Source organism: Vulpes vulpes, chromosome 1 (genome assembly GCF_048418805.1).
Source record: "Vulpes vulpes isolate BD-2025 chromosome 1, VulVul3, whole genome shotgun sequence".
Lineage (NCBI taxonomy): Eukaryota > Metazoa > Chordata > Mammalia > Carnivora > Canidae > Vulpes > Vulpes vulpes.
The window spans coordinates 157,395,285-157,416,880 of record NC_132780.1 but is presented as its reverse complement, the minus strand read 5'-3'; the positions used below and the strand labels follow the sequence as shown (position 1 = coordinate 157,416,880).

Genomic DNA, 21,596 nt, shown 5'->3' with positions numbered 1-21,596 from the left:
TCCCATTCCTTATTTCTAGTTTTCTGATTTTCATCTTAAGTCCTTGATGCTTCTGAATATTGGAAACTCATAAATTCATCCATTATCTCTTTCTCCTCTCATTTCTTGCTACTCTTATTTATTTGCTTTGAGTTCTCATCATGGAGAACTACTTGCAATTAGTTGCTTGAGAATAGAATGTTTCATTTCAGTTAAAGAATAATAGGATAGAATAAAATCTATACTTTATGTATCGACTTTAACGAAAAGCTAAGCTTGCACTAAATCAATTAAATAAATATATATTTTTAAGTATACAATGAGAATTTGATTCATTAACATGAAACTTTTGATAACCAAGGTTTCTTTTTTTGTGTGTGTATTTTTTTTATTGGAGTTCGATTTGCCAACATATAGCATACCACCCAGTGCTCATCCCGTTAAGTGCCCCACTCAGTGCCCATCACCCAGTCACCCCAACCCCCCATCCACCTCCCCTTCCACTACCCCTTTCATTTCCCAGAGTTAAGAGTCTCTCATGTTCTCTCACCCTCACTGATGTTTCCCACTCATTTTCTCTCCTTTCCCCTTTATTCCCTTTCACTATTTTTTTATATTCCCTGTATTAATGAAACAATATAATGTTTGTCCTTCTCCGATTGACTTACTTAACTCAGCATAGTACCCTCCAGGTCCATCCACATCAAAGCAAATAGTGGGTATTCGTCATTTCTAATGGCTGAGTAATATTCCATGCATACATAGACCACGTCTTCTCTATCCATTCATCTTTCGATGGACACTGAGGCTCGTTTCACAGTTTGGCTATTGTGGACATTGCTGTTATAAACATTGGGGTGCAGGTGTCTCGGTCTTTCACTGCATCTGTATCTTTGGAGTAAATCCCCAGCAGTGCAATTGCTGGGTCATAAGGTAGCTCTATTTTTAACTCTTTGAGGAACCTCCACACAGTTTTCCAGAGAGGCTGTACCAGTTCACATTCCCACCAACAGTGCAACAGTGTTCCCTTTTTCCAGATCCTCTCCAAAATTTATTGCTTGTTAATTTTCCTCATTCTCACTGGTGTGAGGTGGTATCTCATTGTGGTTTTGATTTGTATTTCCCTGATGGCCCGTGATGCAGAACATTTTCTCATGTGCTTGTTGGCCATGTCTATGTCTTCCTCTGTGAAATTTCCGTTCAAGTCTTTTGCCCATTTCATGATTCGATTGTTTGTTTCATGGGTGTTGAGTTTAATAAGCTTTTATAGATATTGGATACTAGCCCTTTATCGATATGTCATTTGCAATATCTTCTCCCATTCTGTAGGTTGTCTTAGTTTTGTTGACTGTTTCGTTTGCTGTGCAGAAGCTTTTTATCCTGATTAAGTTCCAATAGTTCATTTTTGCTTTTGTTTCCCTTGCCTTCATAGCTGTGTCTTGCAAGAAGTTGTTGTGGCCAAGTTCAAAAACAGTGTTGCCAGTGTTCTCTTCTAAGATTTTGATGGATTCTTGTCTCACATGTAGATCTTTAATCCATTTTGAGTTTATCTTTGTGTATGGTGTAAGAGAATGGTCTAGTTTCATTATTCTGCATGTGGATGTCCAATTTTCCCAGCACCATTTATTGAAGAGACTGTCTTTTTTCCAATGGATAGTCTTTCCTGCTTTGTCAAATATCAGTTGACCATAGAGTTGAGGCCCATTTCTGAGTTCTATATTCTCTTCCATTGATCTGTCTGTTTTTGTGCCAGTACCACACTCTCTTGATGATCACAGCTTTGTAATACAACTTGCTATTTGGCATTGTGATGCCCCCAGCTCTGGTTTTCTTTTTCAATATACCCCTGGCTATTCAGAGTCTTTTCTGATTCCACACAAATCTTAAGATTATTTGTTCCAACTCTTTGAAGAAAGTCCAAGGTATTTTGATAGGGATTGCATTGAACGTGCTACATTGCCCTGGGTAACATAGTCATTTTCACAATATTAGTTCTTCTAATCCATGAGCATGGAATATTTTTCCATCTCTTTGTGTCTTCCTCAATTTCTTTCAGAAGTGTTCTGTAGTTTTTAGGGTATACATCCTTTACCTGTTTGATTAGGTTTATTCCTAGGTATCTTATATTTGGGTGAAATTGTAAATGGAAATGACTCCTTAATTTCTCTTTTTTCAGTCTCATTGTTAGTGTATAGAAATGCCACTGATTTCTGGGCATTGATTTTGTATCCTGCCACATTTCTGAATTGCTGTATGAATTGTAGCTGTCTTGGAGTGGAGTCTTTGGGGTTTTCTATGTAGAGTATCATGTCATTGGCAAAGAGGGACAGTTTGACTTCTTCTTTGCCAATTTGAATGCCTTTTATTTCTTTTTGTTGTCTGATTGCTGAGGCTAAGACTTCTAGTACTATGTTGAATAGCAGTGGTGAGAGTGAACGTCCCTGTCATGTTCCTGATCTTAGCGGAAAGGCTCCCAGTGTTTCCCCATTGAGAATGATATTTGCTGTGGGTTTTTGTAGATGGCTTTTAAGATATTGAGGAATGTTCCCTTTATCCCTACACTCTGAAGAGTTTTGATCAGGAATGGATACTGTATTTCATCAAATGCTTTCTCTGCATCTATTGAGAGGATCATATGGTTCTTGGTTTTTCTCTTGCTGATATGATCTATCATGTTGATTGTTTTATGAGTGTTGAACCAACCTTGCATCCCGGGGATAAATCCCACTTGGTCATGGTGAATAATCTTCGTAATGTACTATTGGATCCTATTGGCTAGTATCATGTTGAGAATTTTTGCATCTGTGTTCAGCAGGGATATTGGTCTATAATCCTCCTTTTTGGTGGGGTCATTTTGTCTGGTTTTGGAACTAAGGTGATGCTGGCTTCATAAAATGAGTTTGGAAATATTCCCTCCCTTTCTATTCTTCAAAACAGCTTTAGTAGAATAGGTATTATTTCTTATTTAAAGATTTGATAGAATTCCCCTGGGAATCCATCTGGCCCTGGAGTTTTGTGTCTTGAGAGGTTTTTGATGACTGCTTCAATTTCCTCCCCAGTTATCGGCCTGTTAAGGTTTTCTATTTCTTCCTGTTCCAGTTTTGGTAATTTGTGGTTTTCCAGAAATGCATCCATTTCTTCTAGATTGCCTAATTTATTGGGGTATAGCTGCTTATAATACATTTTTAAAATCGTTTGTATTTCCTTTGTATTGGTTGTGATCTCTCCTCTTTCATTCATGATTTTATTAATTTGAGTCTTCTCTTTCTTTTTAACAAGGCTGGCTAATGGTTTATCTATCTTATTAATTCTTTCAGAAAACCAACTCCTGGTTTTGTTAATCTGTTCTACAGTTCTTCTGGTCTCTATGTCATTGAGTTCTGCTCGAATCTTTATTAACTCTTTTTCTTCTGCTTGGTGTATGTTTTATTTGATGTTCTTTCTCCAGTTCCTTTAGGTGCAAGATTAGTTTGTGTATCTGAGTTTTTTTCCAATTTTTTGAGGAAATCTTCAATTGCGATGTATTTCCCTCTCAGGACTGCTTTTGTTGTATCCCAAAGATTTTGAATGGCTGTACCTTCATTTTCATTGGTTTCCATGAATCTTTTTAACTATTCTTTAATTTCCTGGTTGACCCATTCATCTTTTAATAGGATGCTCTTTAACCTCCACATGTTTGAGTTTCTTCCAAATTTCTTCTTGTGGTTGAGTTCTAGTTTCAAAGCATTGTGGTCTGAAGATACACAGAGAACAATCCCAATCTTCTGGTATCAGTTGAGACCTGTTTTGTGACCCAGTATGTGGTCTATTCTGGAGAAAGTTCCATGTGCACTTGAGACGAATATGTATTCATTTTCGTTCAGATGCAAAGTTCTGTATATATCTATGAAATCCATCGGATCCAGTGTATCATTTAAAGCTCTAGTTTCTTTGATGATGTTGTGCTTAGAATATCTGTCATTTGCAGAAAGTGCCATGTTGAAGTCTCCTACTATTAGTGTATTATTAACTAAGTATGTCTTTACTTTGGTTATTAATTGATTGATTTACTTGGAAGCTCCCACATTAGGGGCATAAATATTCATGATTGTTAGTTCTTCTTGTTGGATAGAACCTATAAGTATGATACTGTGTCCCTCTTCATCTCTTACTATAGTCTTTGGGATAAACTTTAATTTATCTGATATGAGGATTGCTACCCCAGCTTTCTTTTGAGGACCATTTGATCTTTCATTTTGAAGACCATTTGACCTTCATTTGAGGACCATTTTTGAGGACCATTCAACCTTTCATTTTCATACTGGAGGTGTCCTTAGGTCTGAAATGAGTCTCTCATAGACAGCAAATAGATGAGTCTTGCTTTTTTTTAATCCAGTCTGAAACCCTGCGTCTTTTGATGGGATCATTTAGCTATTCATGCTCAGAGATACTATTGAAAAGATATGAATTTAGCGTCATCATAATATCTATTCAGTCCCTGTTTTGTGGATTATTTCTTTGGGCTTTGTTTTTTACAGGTCCCCCTTAATATTTCTCACAGCTGGTTTGGTGGTCACATATTCTTTCAGCTTCTGCCTATCTTGGCAGCTCTTTAACTCTCCTTCTCTCCTGAATGAGAGCCTTGCTGGAAAGAGTATTCTTGGCTGCATATTCTTCTCTTTTAGTACCCTGAATATATCCTTCCAGCCCTTTCTGGCCTGCCACGTCTCTGTGGAGGGGTCTGCTGTTAATCTAATATCTCTCCCCATATAAGTTAGGGATCTCTTATCTCTTGCTGCTCTAAGGGATTTTCTCTTTTATCTTTGGAATTTGCAAGTTTCACTATTAAATGTCGAGGTGTTGAATGTTTTTTATTGATTTGGGGGCAGACCTCTCTATCTCCTGGATCTGAATGTCTGTTTCCCTCCCTAAATTAGGGAAGTTCTCAGCTATGATTTGTTCAAATATGCTTTCTGACCCTCTGTCCCTCTTGGCACTCTCTGGAATCCCAATTATATGTAGATTTTTCTTTCTGAGGCTATCGTTTATTCCCCGTCACATTTCCTCATAGTCTTTTAATTGTATTTCTCTTTTTTTCCTCAGCTTCCTTCCTTGCCATGAACTTGTCTTCTATGTCACTCACTCTTTCTTCTACCTCAGTAACCCTCATCATTAGGACCTCCAGTTTGGATTGCATCTCATTTAATTGATTTTTAATTTTGCCCTGATTAGATCTAAATTCTGCAGTCACGAAGTCTCTTGAGTCCTTTATGCTTTTTTCCAGAGTCACTAGTAGCTTTATGATTGTGCTTCTGAATTGACTGACATTGAATTGTAATCCAAATTCTGTAACTCTGTGGCAGAGAGTACTGTTTCTAATTCTTTCTTTTGTGGTGAGTTCTTCTTTCTAGTCATTTTGCTCAGTGCAGAATAGCTATATGAGTGGGCTTCATCAAGAATATCAACCACAGCCTTCTTCGACTGCTTCTTGAGGAGCCACTCAGCAACAAACATGTCTAACGGAAACAATAACATGCTCCCCAGCAACCTGCCACAATTACAAAATCTGATCAAGCGGGATCCGCCAGTTTAGGTCGAGGAGTTTCTACAGCAGTATAATCACTACAAATCCAATGTGGAGATTTTCAAATTACAACCAAATAAACCTAGCAAAGAACTGGCAGAGCTAGTGATGTTTATGGCACAGATTGGTCACTGCTACCCAAACATTTAATTAACTTTCCTCAAGAGCTGAAAGATCTTCTCTCCTACAATCACACTGTTTTGGATCCAGATCTTTGAATGACATTTTGCAAAGCTTTGATCTTGCTGAGAAATAAGAATCTCATCAATCCATCAAGTTTGCTAGAACTCTTCTTTGAACTTCTGCGTTGCCATGATAAGCTTCTGCGAAAGACTATATACACACATATTGTCACTGATATCAAGAATGCAAAACACAAGAACAATAAAGTGAATATTGTGTTGCAGAATTTCATGTACACCATGTTAAGAGACAGCAATGCAACTGTAGCCAAGATATCTTTGGATGTGGTGATTGAACTTTCTTCTGAAACATCTGGAATGATGCCAAAACTGTCAATGTGATCACAACTGCATGTTTCTCTAAGGTCACCAAGATACTAGTTGCTGCTTTGACATTTTTCCTTAGGAAAGATGAAGAGGAGAAAGAGGACAGTGACTCAGAATCAGAGGGTGAAGGACCAACAGCAAGAGACCTGCTAGTGCAATATGCCACTGGGAAGAAAAGCTCCAAACACAAGAAAATGTTGGAAAAGGCTATGAAAGTGCTCAAGAAACAACAAAAAAGAAGAAGAAACCAGAGGTGTTTAACTTTTCAGCTATTCATTTGATTCATGATCCCCAAGATTTTGCAGAAAAATTACCAAAACAACTAGATAGCTCTACGAAGAGGTTTGAGGTGAAAATGATGCTCATGAACCTCATATCCAGATTGGTGGGAATTCATGAGCTTTTTCTCTTCAACTTCTATCCCTTTGTACGAAGATTTCTGCAGCCTCACCAAAGAGAAGTAACAAAGATCCTTCTGTTTCCTGCCCAAGCATCTCATCACTTAGTATCCCCAGAGATAATTCAGTCAGTGCTCATGACTGTGGCCAACAATTCTGTCACCTTCAAGAACTCTGGGGAGGTCATGACAGTAGGAATCAATGGTATAAAAGAGATAACAGCTCGATATCCTCTAGCCATTACTGAAGAACTTCTCCAAGACCTAGCTCAGTATAAAACACACAGAGATAAGAATGTGATGATGTCTGCTAGAACTTTGATTCAGCTCTTCCAAACGATGAACCGAAGATGTTGCAGAAGAAATTCTGGGGTAAGCCTACAGAGGCCTCCATAGAAGCAAGAGTGCAAGAATATGGAGAATTAGATGCTAAAGATTACATTCCAGAAGCATAAGTTCTAGAAGCTGGAAAAGAAGAGAATGCTGAAAATGTTGAGGATGGGTAGGAAAGTACCAGTCTCAGTGAGGAGGCAGATGCTGATGGTGAGTGGGTTGATGTGCATCATTCTTCTGATGAAGAGCAGCAAGAAATATTCAAGCTCAACAGGATGCCCATGGAGGAGCAGAAAGCCAAAGCTGCAGCCATTAGCACGAGCCGAGTTCTAACTCAAGAAGACTTCCAGAAAATCTGCATAGCCCAAATGAGGAAAGAACTCGACGCTACCCCAGGGAAAGCCCAAAAGAGGAAATATATTGAAATAGATAGTGATGAGAAGCCCAGGGGTGAGTTACTTTCTCTTCGGGACATTGAACACCTTCATAAAAAGCCAAAATCTGACAAGGAGACAAGATTAGCAACAGCAGTGGCTGGAAATACAGACTGAAAAGAATTTGTGAGGAAGAAAACCAAAATGAACCCATTTTCCAGTTCCACAAATAAAGAGAAGAAAAAACAGAAGAACTTTATGATGATGCGATATAGCCACAACATCCGGTCAAAAGACAAGCGTTCCTTCCGAGAAAAGCAGCTGGCACTACGAGATGCACTTTTGAAAAAGAAAAAAATGAAGTAACCTCCAAGCAAGTCTTCCATTCCAAGAAGAATGCTAAATTTGTATCATTATTTTGAAAATTAGTTAATCAAGATGTTTACATTAAAAAGTCCTGAAGTACCATATTGTGGAAAACACAGTAAATTTGGTAGCAATAAAAAAAAAAAAAAAAGAATATCAACCACAATTTAAGTAAATTTCACCCTAGATGATTCCTCTGGTTCTATGTACTGTAAATCCATCTACCTCCCCTGGAGCTTTCCAGCGCTGCTGGTTCAAGAATTTGCTCTTCCCCTCTCCTTCCAGCTGGTCTTCTGGGGGAGGGGATGCTGTGCTGACTCTCAGGTGTATGCACCTGGGGGAGCTACCCCGCCCTCCACCAGGTGCCGGGCTCAGTGGGAGCTGTTTACCCCGTGAGGCCTCTGTTCCCTGGCAGCCTGCCTCTTCCAGGAGCAAGGTGACACAAGGAGGAACAACAACACTGGTGGCAGCCAGCTCTCCAGCTCTGGAGTCAGCTCCCACAGTCACTACTGCAGCTCCCAGTCCACACTGGCCTAGATGCTCCCGGGGCAGGGTGCACTGACCCGCACAGCTTGGGGGCACTCAGGGGCAAGAGCATCCTCACTGTCCTGTGCCCTCCACACCTCCACCTGTCCCGGGGAGAGCACAGGATCCTGGGCTGGGTCCCCCGGCGCCCTGTGATCTGGTGTTTGTGCTGCTGGAATCGCAGTCCTGGGGCCGTGGCTCCTGATGGGCACAGCCCCCTCCTCCCAGAGCTCCCGCCTGACCCACGGGCTTCTCCCCAAAGCCCCGCCAGGTGCGCGCTCCAGCCCTTTACTGAGCTCGCCCGGTGTGTGCGGTGTGTGCGGTGTGTGCTGCGCTTTCCTCTGGGAGCACTTCCTCTGTTAGTGACCTCGGGAACCTGGAGGCCCCACTGCTCCTCTTGCAGTTCTGCCTGGTTGCCCTGCTAAGCACCTTCTATCCGGGAAGAATCTGGTGTGGAGTTTTTAAAGTTTCCGCTTCTCCAGGGCTGGGTTCTCCTCTCTTAGAGGCTCTCGCAGCAGCCTTAGCCCGGCCTTCACGGGCCCCTCCCCAACTGGATTTTTTTTTTTTTCCTCCTTCCTACCTTGTTAGAAGCGAAAACCCTTCTCTCTGTAGCGTTCCAGCTGTTCTCTCTTTAAATCTCAGGTCGAATTCGTAGGTTTTCAGCATGGTTTGAAAGTGATCTAGGTAAGTTGGTGGGGCCGGTGAGTGGAGGACCCTACCTCTCCTCCATCTTGCCAGCCTTCTCTCCCGATGACCAAGGTTTATGAAGAAGAATGGACAATTTGGACAGGAATTGGTTTCTTTTTCATAAGGTCCTTAGATTATTGATAGTATGGGAACAGTGGCAATGGGCTAGAGTGATGGACTACAATGATCTCTTCCATTAGCAGTTGTCTCCTTTCTGTATCATTTGGATGAAATTCAGGATCTACTTTGGAATATCATAGGGGAAATATGGATATAAATGTATATTCATTATGTCTGATTATTTTATTCAGGATAAATTCCTAGAAATAGAATTTTGTGTCAACTGATACAACTTGTTTGTTTGCATTTTCAAATACGAGTTTGGTGGTAAATATTTTTTTTTTTGTAAATTTTGAGACTTTTGTATCCAAATTCTGATTATTTTTGATAACTGATAGGTAACTAGTGTACATTTTCTTAGGCTTAAGACTTACATATCACGAGAATCATCTCTTTCATAGGAATTTGAATTCTTCATCCATATAAATAAATAAGCCCAGCATCTTTTAGTCAGTTCCACCAAATTTTTGTTCTATTTAGCTATTCTTATTTTCATTCAATTTTGGCAATCTATATTTTGACATAAACTTTTTAGCATATTTGTACTGAGGGTATGTAGTGTTCTTAGCTTCCATTTGTCCTCATATTCCCTTTTGCATTTTTATTTTTGTGTATTTGTGTTCCTTCTCTTGATTTCTTAATTACACATTCCAGAAAAAATATCTATCTCATGATCTTTTTAAATAAATGACTCTGGCCTTAATTGTAGTACTTTTCTCTTGATGTGAAATGTAGTCAGTGTAATTTTATACTAAGTCTTCATTTAAAATTATTGGGTACTGTATATGGCCTAAAAAAACTTGTTAAGAAAAATCAGCCTATTGTAATGTCATACAGAATGTAGAAGTAGGCCAGTATAGTTTATCACAGTTGAAATATGAATGAAGAAAAGGTGGAAAAACTAAATATAATAAAATTCAGTTTTTTAAATTGTCAAATATTAGCTATCACGTTATGATAATCACACAGACCAATTCATAAAATGCATCTTTGTCCTTATCAAACTGTTCAAATATTCCGATTCACTGTGTTTTAAGTGTTCATTTTTTGTATTTTCTTTTTCTTCCACTTTTTGCTATATATTCTCAAATATGAACTGTACACTACTTTTGACATTTTTAAGGGGGAGTGAGGTGATTATTCTGGCTTTATTCTTTATATTGAACGTATTTTATTTCTATCTACTTTTATTTCAAAACACTTCTTTCTAAATTCATTTGGCTCCATTTTAATTTTTCTTAGTCACTAAATCATCTTATTTACATACTATTTCACAATATTATTTTCTATATTGTATTTCATAAAAAGTCTTATCTAACTTATTGAGCTGAACTGTTGACACTACTTGAAATTTCTCTCTTTTGTGTTTTCCCCTTACCTTTAGCATCTTTCAATTTTACTTGAACTTTTGTAATAGAATTTCTCAAAGTATCCGTATTATTCTAGAGTTTGTTTTTATGTATTTTTCTTTGTTTGTGCTTTTTCTGGTTTAAATTCTTAAATGGCAAGAATACTATTCAAGCCTTTGCTCTCCCTGGCTGCAGACTAAGTTATTAGGGTATCATTTGGATGACATTCAGGATCTCCTCTTAAATTTCAAACCATAAGTAGGAGTGGAGGCATGGAGGGTTGATAGCCTGTAACTCAACAGGAAAATTTTCTCCTGTGGGTTTCCTTTGGCTTTGGGTTAAATCTCCCTGGACCAATATATTATAGCCCTAATATTTTAGGGCTTCTTTCTTAGTATATTGTGAGAGTACTAACACTTTGGCACAATTTTTCATAATTAATAAGTTCTACTTAGCTTAGAAATATTTTTCTCAGAGTTACTACTCCCTAATCTTCATTTAGCAACTTGTTAATCTGATCTCATGAATGACTGAATATTAGTTCTTCATTTAAGCCCTAATCCTTCTCTTTGGAAACCATACTCCAGAATAATATAAGTCCAAATACCACAGTTTGATCCATTCCCCCTAAAAGGAGAATTGAGACATGATAAGTATCACTCACCAAAATTTGAGGATATTCTGGTGCTTTCGTATTCCTGCTACTCCTTACCCCTAGTAGGGAAGGGTGGGAATGATACCTTTCACAACAAAGTGCTACTTGGTGTGGTTTCTGGGTTTCTATATAGATCCTCAAAATGAGAGAAGTAAAGTCAACATTTCCTAACAGGTTTTATTAATGGAGTAGCAAATACAATACATTTAAAGTTAAGACCATACTGGGAAGCCTGGGTGGCTCAGTGGTTGAGCGTCTGCCTTCGGCTCAGGGTGTGAGTCCCATATCAAATTCCCTGCATGGAGCCTGCTTCTCCCTCTGCCTGTGTCTCTGCCTCTCTCTCTCTCTCTCTCTCTCTCTCTCTCATCTCTCATGAATAAACAAATAAAATCTTTTAAAAATACAAAATAAAAAATAAAGTTAAGACCATACTTAATTTTAATAATAGCCCTAAAACTAGTGATATAACCAAAGTAAATCTCTTAACTTCTCTGAGTTTATTCCTTCATGTAATACAGTGGTAACAATATGTATCACACAGGTTTTATAATGGCTAAATGAGAAAATATGAAAATTGTGTGAAAATAATTAACCTAGTGGCTGGCACATAGTAGGTTCTAAAAAATGGATGTTATTCTTGACATAAATGAAGGAATGATTTAATTCTATAAAGTGAAAGTGCCAAGCTGTGCCTTGAAGAGCAGGAAAAGAGAATTACTAAAGTATTTTACTGATGCTATTTCAGTTAAACTGTGTCAATGTGGCCTTTGATTCCTTCTTTTATGAAATTATTGTTCTTGTAAGAAATTTGAAGTAATTGTTTGGTACAATTCACTTTGTTATTAAATCAGCTTGTAACAACATAGTCTTAAGAAGTATTTTGAGGGCTCCTGGGTGGCTCAATTGGGTAAGTGCTTGACTCTTGGTTTTAGTTCATTTCATGATCTCAGGGTCATGAATCAAGCCCTGTCCTGAGCTCTGTGCTAGGTGTGGAGCCTGCTTTAAATATGCTCACTTGCTCTCTCTCTCTCCTGCTCCCCACCCACATATACACCCTCCCTTGTTCTGTCTCTCTAAATATATTTTTTCTTAAACAGTATTATTTTGATCCTAAAATCTCTAGTATCTACTTACTTTAGAGAGATGCATTGTCATTGAATTTGATGCTCCATTCACTTTTATTTATTTTTTAAAAAGATTTTATTTATTTATTCATGAGAGACACGCACACAGAGAGAGAGAGAGAGAGAGAGAGAGAACGAGAGAGAGAGAGAAGCAGAGACACAGGCAGAGGGAGAAGCAGGCTCCATGCAGGGAGCCCGACGTGGGACTCGATCCCCGGTCACCAGAATCACACCCCGGGCTGAAGGCGCGCTAAACCGCTGACCCACCCGGGCTGCCCTCTATTCACTTTTTTTTTTTTTCAAAATATTTATTTATTTATGATAGACATAGAGAGAGAGAGACAGAGACAGAGACAGAGACAGAGACACAGGAGGAGGGAGAAGCAGGCCCATGCCGAGAGCCTGACATGGGACTTGATCCCGGGACTCCAGGATCTCGCCCTGGACCAAAGGCAGACGCTAAACCGCTGAGCCACCCAGGCATCCCCCTCTATTCACTTTTAATAGATAATTTACTAAATGTGATTTAAAGTACCAGAATATATCTCACAAATTAATGAGAGTGAAGGCAAAGGAATATAGTACCTCATATATTAGCATCTTACTGATTACAGCTAATGAACTACAATAAACTGGAATCCAGATTTGTGTTGTGTCTCAACCTATCTCTATAGTGATGTTATTAGCCAGGAATGCCTGGGGCACTCACCAGAGCCCATATTACTTGGGGCAGCCTCCATATACGTTTATCCCACAGGAGCCAATGTTGTGGCCTCTGTGGTACTTCTGCTTGCAAGATGGACCTAGCATCAACCATCAGGTATCTTTGAAAAACAAAGTTTATTACTCATGATTCCTGGGGGGTACAGGGCATATCCACAGGCCAGAAGTCAAGTTGTGGTTAGAGAAAGAAAGTATGTGGACCTGGGGTTTTGCCTTTATTGGAGTCAAGAGTGGAGTGCCTTAGGATTTCACAGACTCACTCTATATTGGTGAATTTAGAATGAAAGAGTGGGAATTGGGGAGCAAGAAAGTGGCCAATTATTTAGTTACACAGGGATTTGTATAAAGAGGACTTCAGAAGTGGGGAAGGGCTGGCTTCTTATCTCAGCTGGCAATATGTTTATTTGAGATGGATATCTGAAATAGACACCTTGGCAATCTAAAGCTTAATGTCAGGCATTGCCATTACAATCAAAAAAGCTTATTCCTAGGCACTTACACTATAAGGTTGCTTAATTTAGAAAAGAAAAAAAAAGTAAAGATGACAATAAATAAAATACTATAATTAGCCTGTGACCATACCATTACTGTTCTGTATAACTCTTTATACTATGTCTCAGAATATATGTGTGTCATTAAATCCTTGAGCACATCATCTGTGTACAATGGCTTCACTAAGCATTGGAAATCTCACTTTTCACCATTTTTTTCACATTTTAATAATTGTCTTACTTATTCCAATAGTTTTCTAAAACCTATATTTTATTGTTAAATATTTAGTTAGGCCAAAGTTGATTTTACAGTTAAATTCTCAAAAGATAATATTATTACTATTAAATGAATGTAGTTTATTCGGATTCTCACTAAGTAGATCATTTTTTCTCCTTTGCTAGGAACACAAGTATGCATAGACAAAATTAATGATTAAAAATACCAGGTAATAATTTATGTTGTATGTAATGTAAACAAAGCATCATTATTTTTGTCAGACTGTTAATAGGCTTTTGTGAAAATATTTAAATTGTAACTTTTCTTATTTACACTGATGTATTTACAGTTGTTTGCCAGGATTTGCTGGAAAAAACTGTGAGAAAGTAATTGACCACTGTAGACTGCTCAGCATCAACTGTCTGAATGAAGAATGGTGTTTCAGTATAAGTGGAGGATTCAGAGTAAGTAATTTAATACATGGCAGAGTAATTTAGCACTTGAAAATACAATAGCTTCAGGCAGTCTGTATTTCAAATGCTTTTATTAATCTAGAGAATTATATCTTTATATGTATATTTAAACATGACTTATATAAAGGTAACTAACAAAGATTTTTTTAACTTATAAGAATTATGTTGGGAGGGCATTAACTGGAGTTCTAGGCAGTGTGTTTATTATAAAATAAGTATGTAGCTAATTGAGTCCTGGTGATATATCTCTGTATATATAAAACCATAGTTACTAATGCGTTAAGCTCTTAAACTAGATGGAGAATAAAATTAGTCTCTTAGAATATACAAATATGCTTTTTTCTGGTGGATAGTATTTGAAATGACTTTACAGGTTCACAATGGGTGTGCTACACACAGTAAGGCATATCCTACAACTCAGCAGATATGTCTATTGGAGAAATAATCAGGTATGCACTAAAAGAATTTTCACAGCAAATCTGAAACAAATTGAAGCCTATGGATAAGAAAGTGGATAAATTCATCATAGCATAGCCATACCAGGGAATTATAATGAGTGGTTAAAATAAGTGCACTTATTTTCAGTACTAATACATGTAGTTATAAGTACCAAAACATAATGTTGAATGTTAAAACCTTACTGAAAACTGACATACAGATAGTTAGCCTGATAATAATTAATTAAATTTTTAAACACAAAAAGTCTATATTTTCTATGATTGATAAATATATAGCAAAAATATAAACACATATATCAGAAATATACACACTGGCTTCACTAGCAGGCTCTCTGTAAAGAGACAGATGTGGAGACCAGTGAGAGTACAGAGGGGACTTCCGATCTATGATACTTTATTTCTTAAAACTGTTTTGGCAAATAATGACAGTAGGATTATGACATGCATTTTATTGTTTTTTTCTAAATACAAACTATTTTTAAAAATATTTTTAAAGTAATGGAAAGCCAACTTATGGAATAAATCGTGGACAAATTTATGTGGATACTTCTGGAAACGTGCTGAATTATAATAATGTTACTATACAAGAATATATAGGATAAGAACATAACATTTATTTTGCAGTTATAACACTTTGATATTATAGCTTGTCATTTATGGTCAGTGCATCATTTGATCTTCATATAAATACCATTCCATTTTATGGAAAATTAAAATGTCTATTGAGCTTTTAATATTTTCCCAAATTCATACATGTTGGTAAGGATGGATTAAGCTAGATTTAAGCTTACTTACTCCAAGCAACTCTAGAACTCATACTTTTATGTACTGTACATTTCTACTCTAAGTATAAAGAATGTAGTAGCATCTCTTTTTCCTTTAAAATATATTTACCCTTTCCTTAGTATGAGATTATCTAATTGAGATGTCTTTCCTGCTTTGGTTTGAATTTCTTTTATGTTACACTATTTATGTTTTGGATTTTGGTTTCTGTTTTGTCTTGGGATAGTCTCTGAGAATTTGTCTCTGACTGTTATTTTTAAATTTCTCTTCCTCCACCATCATTTCTCCTGGAAAATCTCACCTATTCTATTGTCTCAACAATTATCTATACATTAGTGACTCTAATTTCAGTTTTATTTCCTTTTGAAGGACTTTGGTTGGACTTTATCATCACCTTGCCATATTTGCTTTTTCTGTAATTCTACTTTAAGTTTAATAACTTCCACTAGATAAAATATTAGCAAGAAAAATTACTATTGGCCTTCTCATTTGGGTTAAAATTTAGGTGATGATGAAGATAATCTACATTAGTAATATTTTTAACAGTATAATACTTTTTCAAAAATATGCTTTTCCCTACTGATTAATAATCCTGTTATGGCTATCTTGATGCTCCAATATAGTTTATATTTAAATTAATTTAATTTTAAATTTATGGTAGATATGCGAGCATATTGTAATGGTGATGAATGGTGGGAATTAACTAATTTTCATGATATTTAAGTTCAATATGATATATAAAGAAAAAAATTTATATTTATATCTATATTATTTTCAAATTATTTTAGCATGTAAATATAAGAAACATTTTTGGAATTTTTAACTTATATTTGTTTTTCTCTGATGTTTGCCTTTTAAACTTTTGAATATATCAACCAATTTCACAGGGACAATATGATGAACTATAATATTTTAGGAAGAGATTTTAAACTATCTCTCCTCCTATTTGGAGAAAACAAATATATTTATATTCAGAGGGAAGGAAAAGAGAACAGTCATAAAAGAAGCAAATAGTATCTGATACACTTAAATCCAACTATATCCAGGATCACAGTAAACATAAATTGATCACACACTTCAGTTAATAGGTAGATATTATTAATGGGACATGAAGCAAAACTCAGATGTTTAAAAGGTACTCATTTTATTTAAAAATATAGAGATCTATTGAAAGTAAAATAATGAGAGATATATATCATATAAAAATTAAGCAAAGTAAAATAATGAGAGATATATAAAATTAGGTAAAATAATGAGAGATATATAAAATTAGGTAAAATAAATATGGTATACTTTTATTAATAAGGTAGATTTCCATATAAGGAACCATTAGAGATGAAGGACTTTATTTCATAAAAATAAGTAGGTCAACTAATTATCTTGAATTATATATTTATAAAAGATATTCAAAATATGTGAACCAGAACCTGACATAAGAGGAATAACTGACGTAAGAGGAATAAGTAAAACTACAATAATAGTTGATATGAATACTTCCCTTTCAGTAATTGATAGAATAAGTAGACAGAAGTCAGTAAGGATATACAGAATGTGAACAGTAATATCAATCCACTGACCTAAATGACTACAAAATGTCAACACAACAGTTGCAGATTATTTACTCTTCTCAACAACGCAGGTACCTTATTCAGAGGGCTTTTCCATTATGGGGAAGCAGAGGGCATTATGGGGCATTTCCCATTTGCCTCCAAGGAGACTTCTTTATAGAGGGGGCCTTGACTGAGCCACATTTTTTCACATTTACTTAATACTTTTCCACTCTTAGCCTTCTTTCTCTACCTCCCCACCAAATCCATAAAGGGTCAAGAGCCTTTTTTTCAGGTATCCTTAGCAATGAGAGAATTCCCTTATCTGCACTGCATCCATTGGATTTTGCCCCATGTTGTTCCTCAGGGGAATAAATGCCTGGTGCCTCTTTGCTCCTGTCAATGGCACTGTGGCAGTAAGTGAATAAAAACTTAAATATTACTATTTTCACTTTGGCTCTATGTCCTAATGAATACCTTGACACTTGACTGCTTGCCAAGAAGTTAAAAAAAAAATCTGTCATAGTGGAGCATATTCGTTATGTCAGGCAAAACGATATGTATACTATATCAGATATTTTATATAGAAAAAATAAATTTAGACAGTATATTTTTAAAAATAATCTTAAAATAAAAACACAATTGGAAAATAAACACACTGTTAAAATGTTCAAATAAGTGAAATACCATTTAAAGCAATATAGACATAACATTTTATACTTCTGCATTAAATACAAAAGTAGGAGGGCACCTGGGTGGCTCAGTGGTTGAGCCTCTGCCTTTGGCTCAGGTCATGATCCTAGGGTCCTAGGATCGTGTCCCTCATTGGGCTACCCACAGGGAGCCTGCTTCACCCTCTACCTATGTCTCTGCCTCTCTCTCTGTGTCTTTCATGAATGAATAAATAAAATCTTAAAAAAAATAAAACACAAAAGTATACACATTTAATGCAATGGCATTTTCACATGTATTCAAAGAAAATAGAACCACTAGTTGGAAATTTAGAGTATATACCTAAAGTATTTCCATCTGTAATAATTCAACATCTAGAAATACCTGAAATAAGAAAGCAGGATAACATTAATCATGTGTAGAAAATATTCACAATATTAATGTTTATTTTATAATAAAAGCAATCAAATTAAGCAACAAAAATAGCTTACAATTATAATGTATCCTTATAATAGAGTATGCATCCAATTTAGACTATATTTTTGAAGTGTATTGTGGTATTTTAAAAATAATCATTTGACAAAAAATAGCTATATTATTCTAACTGCAATTTGGATTTAGATGTGTACATATAAGGTATTTATCTTGTAACAAAATAGAATATATCCTTCTTGTATTGTGGGAAAGGTCAACAGGCATGACAGCACTACTCCCACAGAGATTATCCTTTGGGTTTACCCTCCAGAGTGTTCAGACATCATGAAAGATTATATATCAAGAGCCCAGGTTTTCTAGGGAGTAAGAAGTACAGGAATGGGGAGAACCACTTAGATGGTACAAAGTGATGTAGGTTCTAATTTAACCATCCCCATAATCACTCAGGATTTTGTCATTTTTTAATAAATGTAAATTTTCCCTATGTTTCTGAATTGACTTAATGGAAAGAGTATCTGTGGCCTGCAACCTATGTAGTCTAGGAACAAGTTAATACACCCAGGGACAGGGATGTAGGGAGCCACAGAGCATCATGGGGAAGAATGGTTTATGGAATCACAGAGAGGCTCTGAGTTAAAATCCAGACCTAACTTAACACCAAGGTTAACCAGAGTTGTGTTGGCTAGTGGAGCCTAGATGATACTTGATTTTATTGATATGCATAATATGGGCTAAAAGGACCTAAATCAACAATGTAACAGAGGTTTACTCCTATTAATGAAATTAGATTAAAATTGTAATCAGAAAAAAAATTATTTATTCCGTTAAATATACATTTAATTGAAGTATTATGAAGAATAAAGCATATTCTATAATTACTTTAAGATAAGTTTATAGTAAGTGCTACAGGCTGGACAATATTATAGGTAAAAAAAAGTATAGGTTAGAAACTTATTAATTCTAAGCCATGCTCTTCATCATGAGTTAAATTTCCGTTTTTTCGATTCATTTTCTCTATAATTAAAGTAGCAGAAGGATGCTGAACTTTCTCATTGAAATTGTGATGAGGTATTTCTAATCAAGCACTTTCACAATGTCAATATTAATCTCAATATTAATAACATGAATAGCCCCCATGATAAAACAATTACTTCCCAAATTAGAGTCAGATTTCTAATAACCATCAAAAATAAATCACTGAAAAAATTAAGAACTCGTAGTGAAAAAGGGGAAAAACTGGTATTGTAATTTTCATGTTTATAAACGTGAATAAACTATAACTACTAAATTAAAAAATATCATTGATAATATCCTCACAATAAACTAAAAATATAGACATTATGCAATTAAATGCTAGTTACATTGCCTTGTAGCAATGATTCAGGATTTTTTTTCCTTAGAATTTCAATGATTTACTAATACATTTAATTTCATTTTTAATAGATATTATACATAGAGCCACAATTTCTGGTCTGTGCCTATCCAAATATTTTATAATTTCCTGATGTTATGACAGAATTGTTGACTACTGCTTTTTATACCAACAAAGAAAATACCATGAGAGCTTTATACACAGTTCCTTTGGTTCTCTTCTTTTATAGCTGGTTCAGGGATGCAGATATAAGGAAGCAGTTTATGTTTTATCTCATCTTTTTGAGTTTCCTATAAGGTTTCACTGGGGAACCAACAAAAAAACAAAATTTAAAACTCATCTAGTTTACCATCTGTTTCATTCCTCTTTTCTATTTCCATCCTCTAGTTAAATCTTTTTTTTTTACAATAATTTTCAGCAAGCGTGACTTATGCAAACTCACACTGAACACTGAAAGAAGTAAAGCTCAAATTAGAATTCCATATGAATACAATTTGCATTTGGGGTAGGAGTTAGCATTTTTAAATTTTAGTTGCAACAACAGAAAATCTAAACAGAATATTCCTCCCTCCTTCTCTCTTTCAATCTCTCTCTCTCTCTCTCTCTCTCTCTCTCTCACACACACACACACACACACACACACACACACAAGTTTTGAAGATTCATGGAAATAGACTTTTCAGGGGCTAGATCAGGTAAGCATTTAACCAGAGGCTCATTGTGATCATATTCCTTCTGACTCACACTAAAATAGCAAGAATGCCTTCAAAGTTTCTAGAAGAAACCAGGTATACTTTGTCCTACCTCAGAGCCTTTATCTTGAAGATTTTGACCAAATTTCTGGTTTGTGAGGCTCTCCATTCTGTTTAGATATTTTCACAAATGTTTAGCTTTACAGTGAGTTCTTTCATAGACATTCAATTGAAAATGTTAAATACTCACTTCTGGCCTGCACATGTCATCTCCTTTTTTTCTTCTTAACTATTGACATCCAGTTTCCCAGATAACAGTATAGTTCTTCATATATCTGTTTCATTGTCTATTAGAGTATATTAGGCTGAAATTTAAGCTCTATGTAGGTAGATGTCTTTGTTTCTTTGTACAAGACTACCCTTCTTCCCAAGAAGGCAGCAATATTTCAGTAAAGGCAAGTCTTGCAAGTGTAGCAGATGGGAACCTCTTTGGAAGGATGCTTCTATATAGGAAGAGCACAGACTTTATAAACTGACCAACAGGAGACCTCTCTCTTAGTAATGGAGTAGCCAAAATTAGCTTGACATGGAATTTGGAGAGAGGTACATTTCAAACAAACATGTTTTGACTTGTATAAATTTTTTCAAAGAACTCAAGAAAAAGTTTTCCTTGGGTTCATGTTTAACCAATTCTCAAATGATTTTATTGTTCTGCATTGTTAGTCACAAATTTTCTTAATGTAAAAAAATTGTAAAGCTCAATAAATTCAAGAAAGGGACATTGAATAATCTAAATATGTTATGAACACTCGAAGTATTAGTTTATGCACATGTACAAAGTGAAAAAAAATCTAAAATTTACACTGTGATCTGTTGCAAAAGTCTAAATTGAACAGAAAAGCTGAAACTATTTCCTACTGACCCATAACTATTCTAAACTAAAGGTGCCTTGTAATTGAAACGTCAAAAAAAAAAAAAAAAAAGAAACCTCAAGCAGAAAAATGCACTGAAATGTTCATGCTTTCTCAATCTTCAGAGACACCTCTTGAGGTTTAGAGAATGGATGGATAGTGCCATAGTTTGTAGTGAGAGATACAGACATCTCTGGAGAAGAATGGGTAAGGTTAGATACAAAAGATCCCTAGAGCAACCAAGTGCAATTTTGTCCCCTGGGGGATACTTGTCAGTGTCTGGAGACATCTGTGGTTGTCACAGGTAGAGACTGAGTCTGCTACTGGTGTCTGGTGGATACCAGACCAGACCGGCCATATTTGCTTGGTAAGCATCCTGCAATGTACATGACAGTCCTCCACAACAAAGAAACATCAGGCCCAAATATCTGTACTGCTGTAGTTGGGAAAACCAGCCTTAAAGGAAGTTTAGACTGTGTAAGTTGGAAAATAGTTAAACCTGTGCACAGAATGGAAAATAATCTTTATGAAAGTTAAAAGAACCTCAGACTTAAGTTTTTTCTCAAACCACCAGAACCCTAGCATAAAATAGGATTTCAAACTGAGAAACATTTTTTCTAGCTTATCTGGGCCCTGCAACTGAGTTAGGTACATAGATTGCTTAAGTCAAATTGATTTCCTATGCTTTTTCTTCATTCATTGGGAACAGACTAGTTACTTTCAGTTCAGAAAGAGGAATATATGCTGGTTGGTCACATCAGCTTCTCAGTCCTTCTCTCTGAAATACTGACGTAGAATACATTTGTTTGAATTTTTTCTCCTTATTTATATTATTGAACAT

At 36.0% G+C, this 21,596-nt stretch overlaps 1 protein-coding gene and 1 pseudogene across 1 annotated transcript in view; both read left to right on the top strand.

Moving 5' to 3' along the window:
- LOC140595216 (protein eyes shut homolog) overlaps positions 1 to 21,596 on the top strand; it is a 162,078-nt gene that overhangs the window by 98,518 nt on the left and 41,964 nt on the right. Inside the window, exon 5 of the mRNA XM_072735017.1 lies at positions 13,762 to 13,876. Within this exon, the coding sequence (XP_072591118.1) occupies positions 13,762 to 13,876 (115 nt within the window). The remainder of the gene's footprint in view (positions 1 to 13,761; positions 13,877 to 21,596) is intronic.
- On the top strand, positions 5,471 to 7,587 carry LOC112914102 (protein SDA1 homolog; annotated as a pseudogene).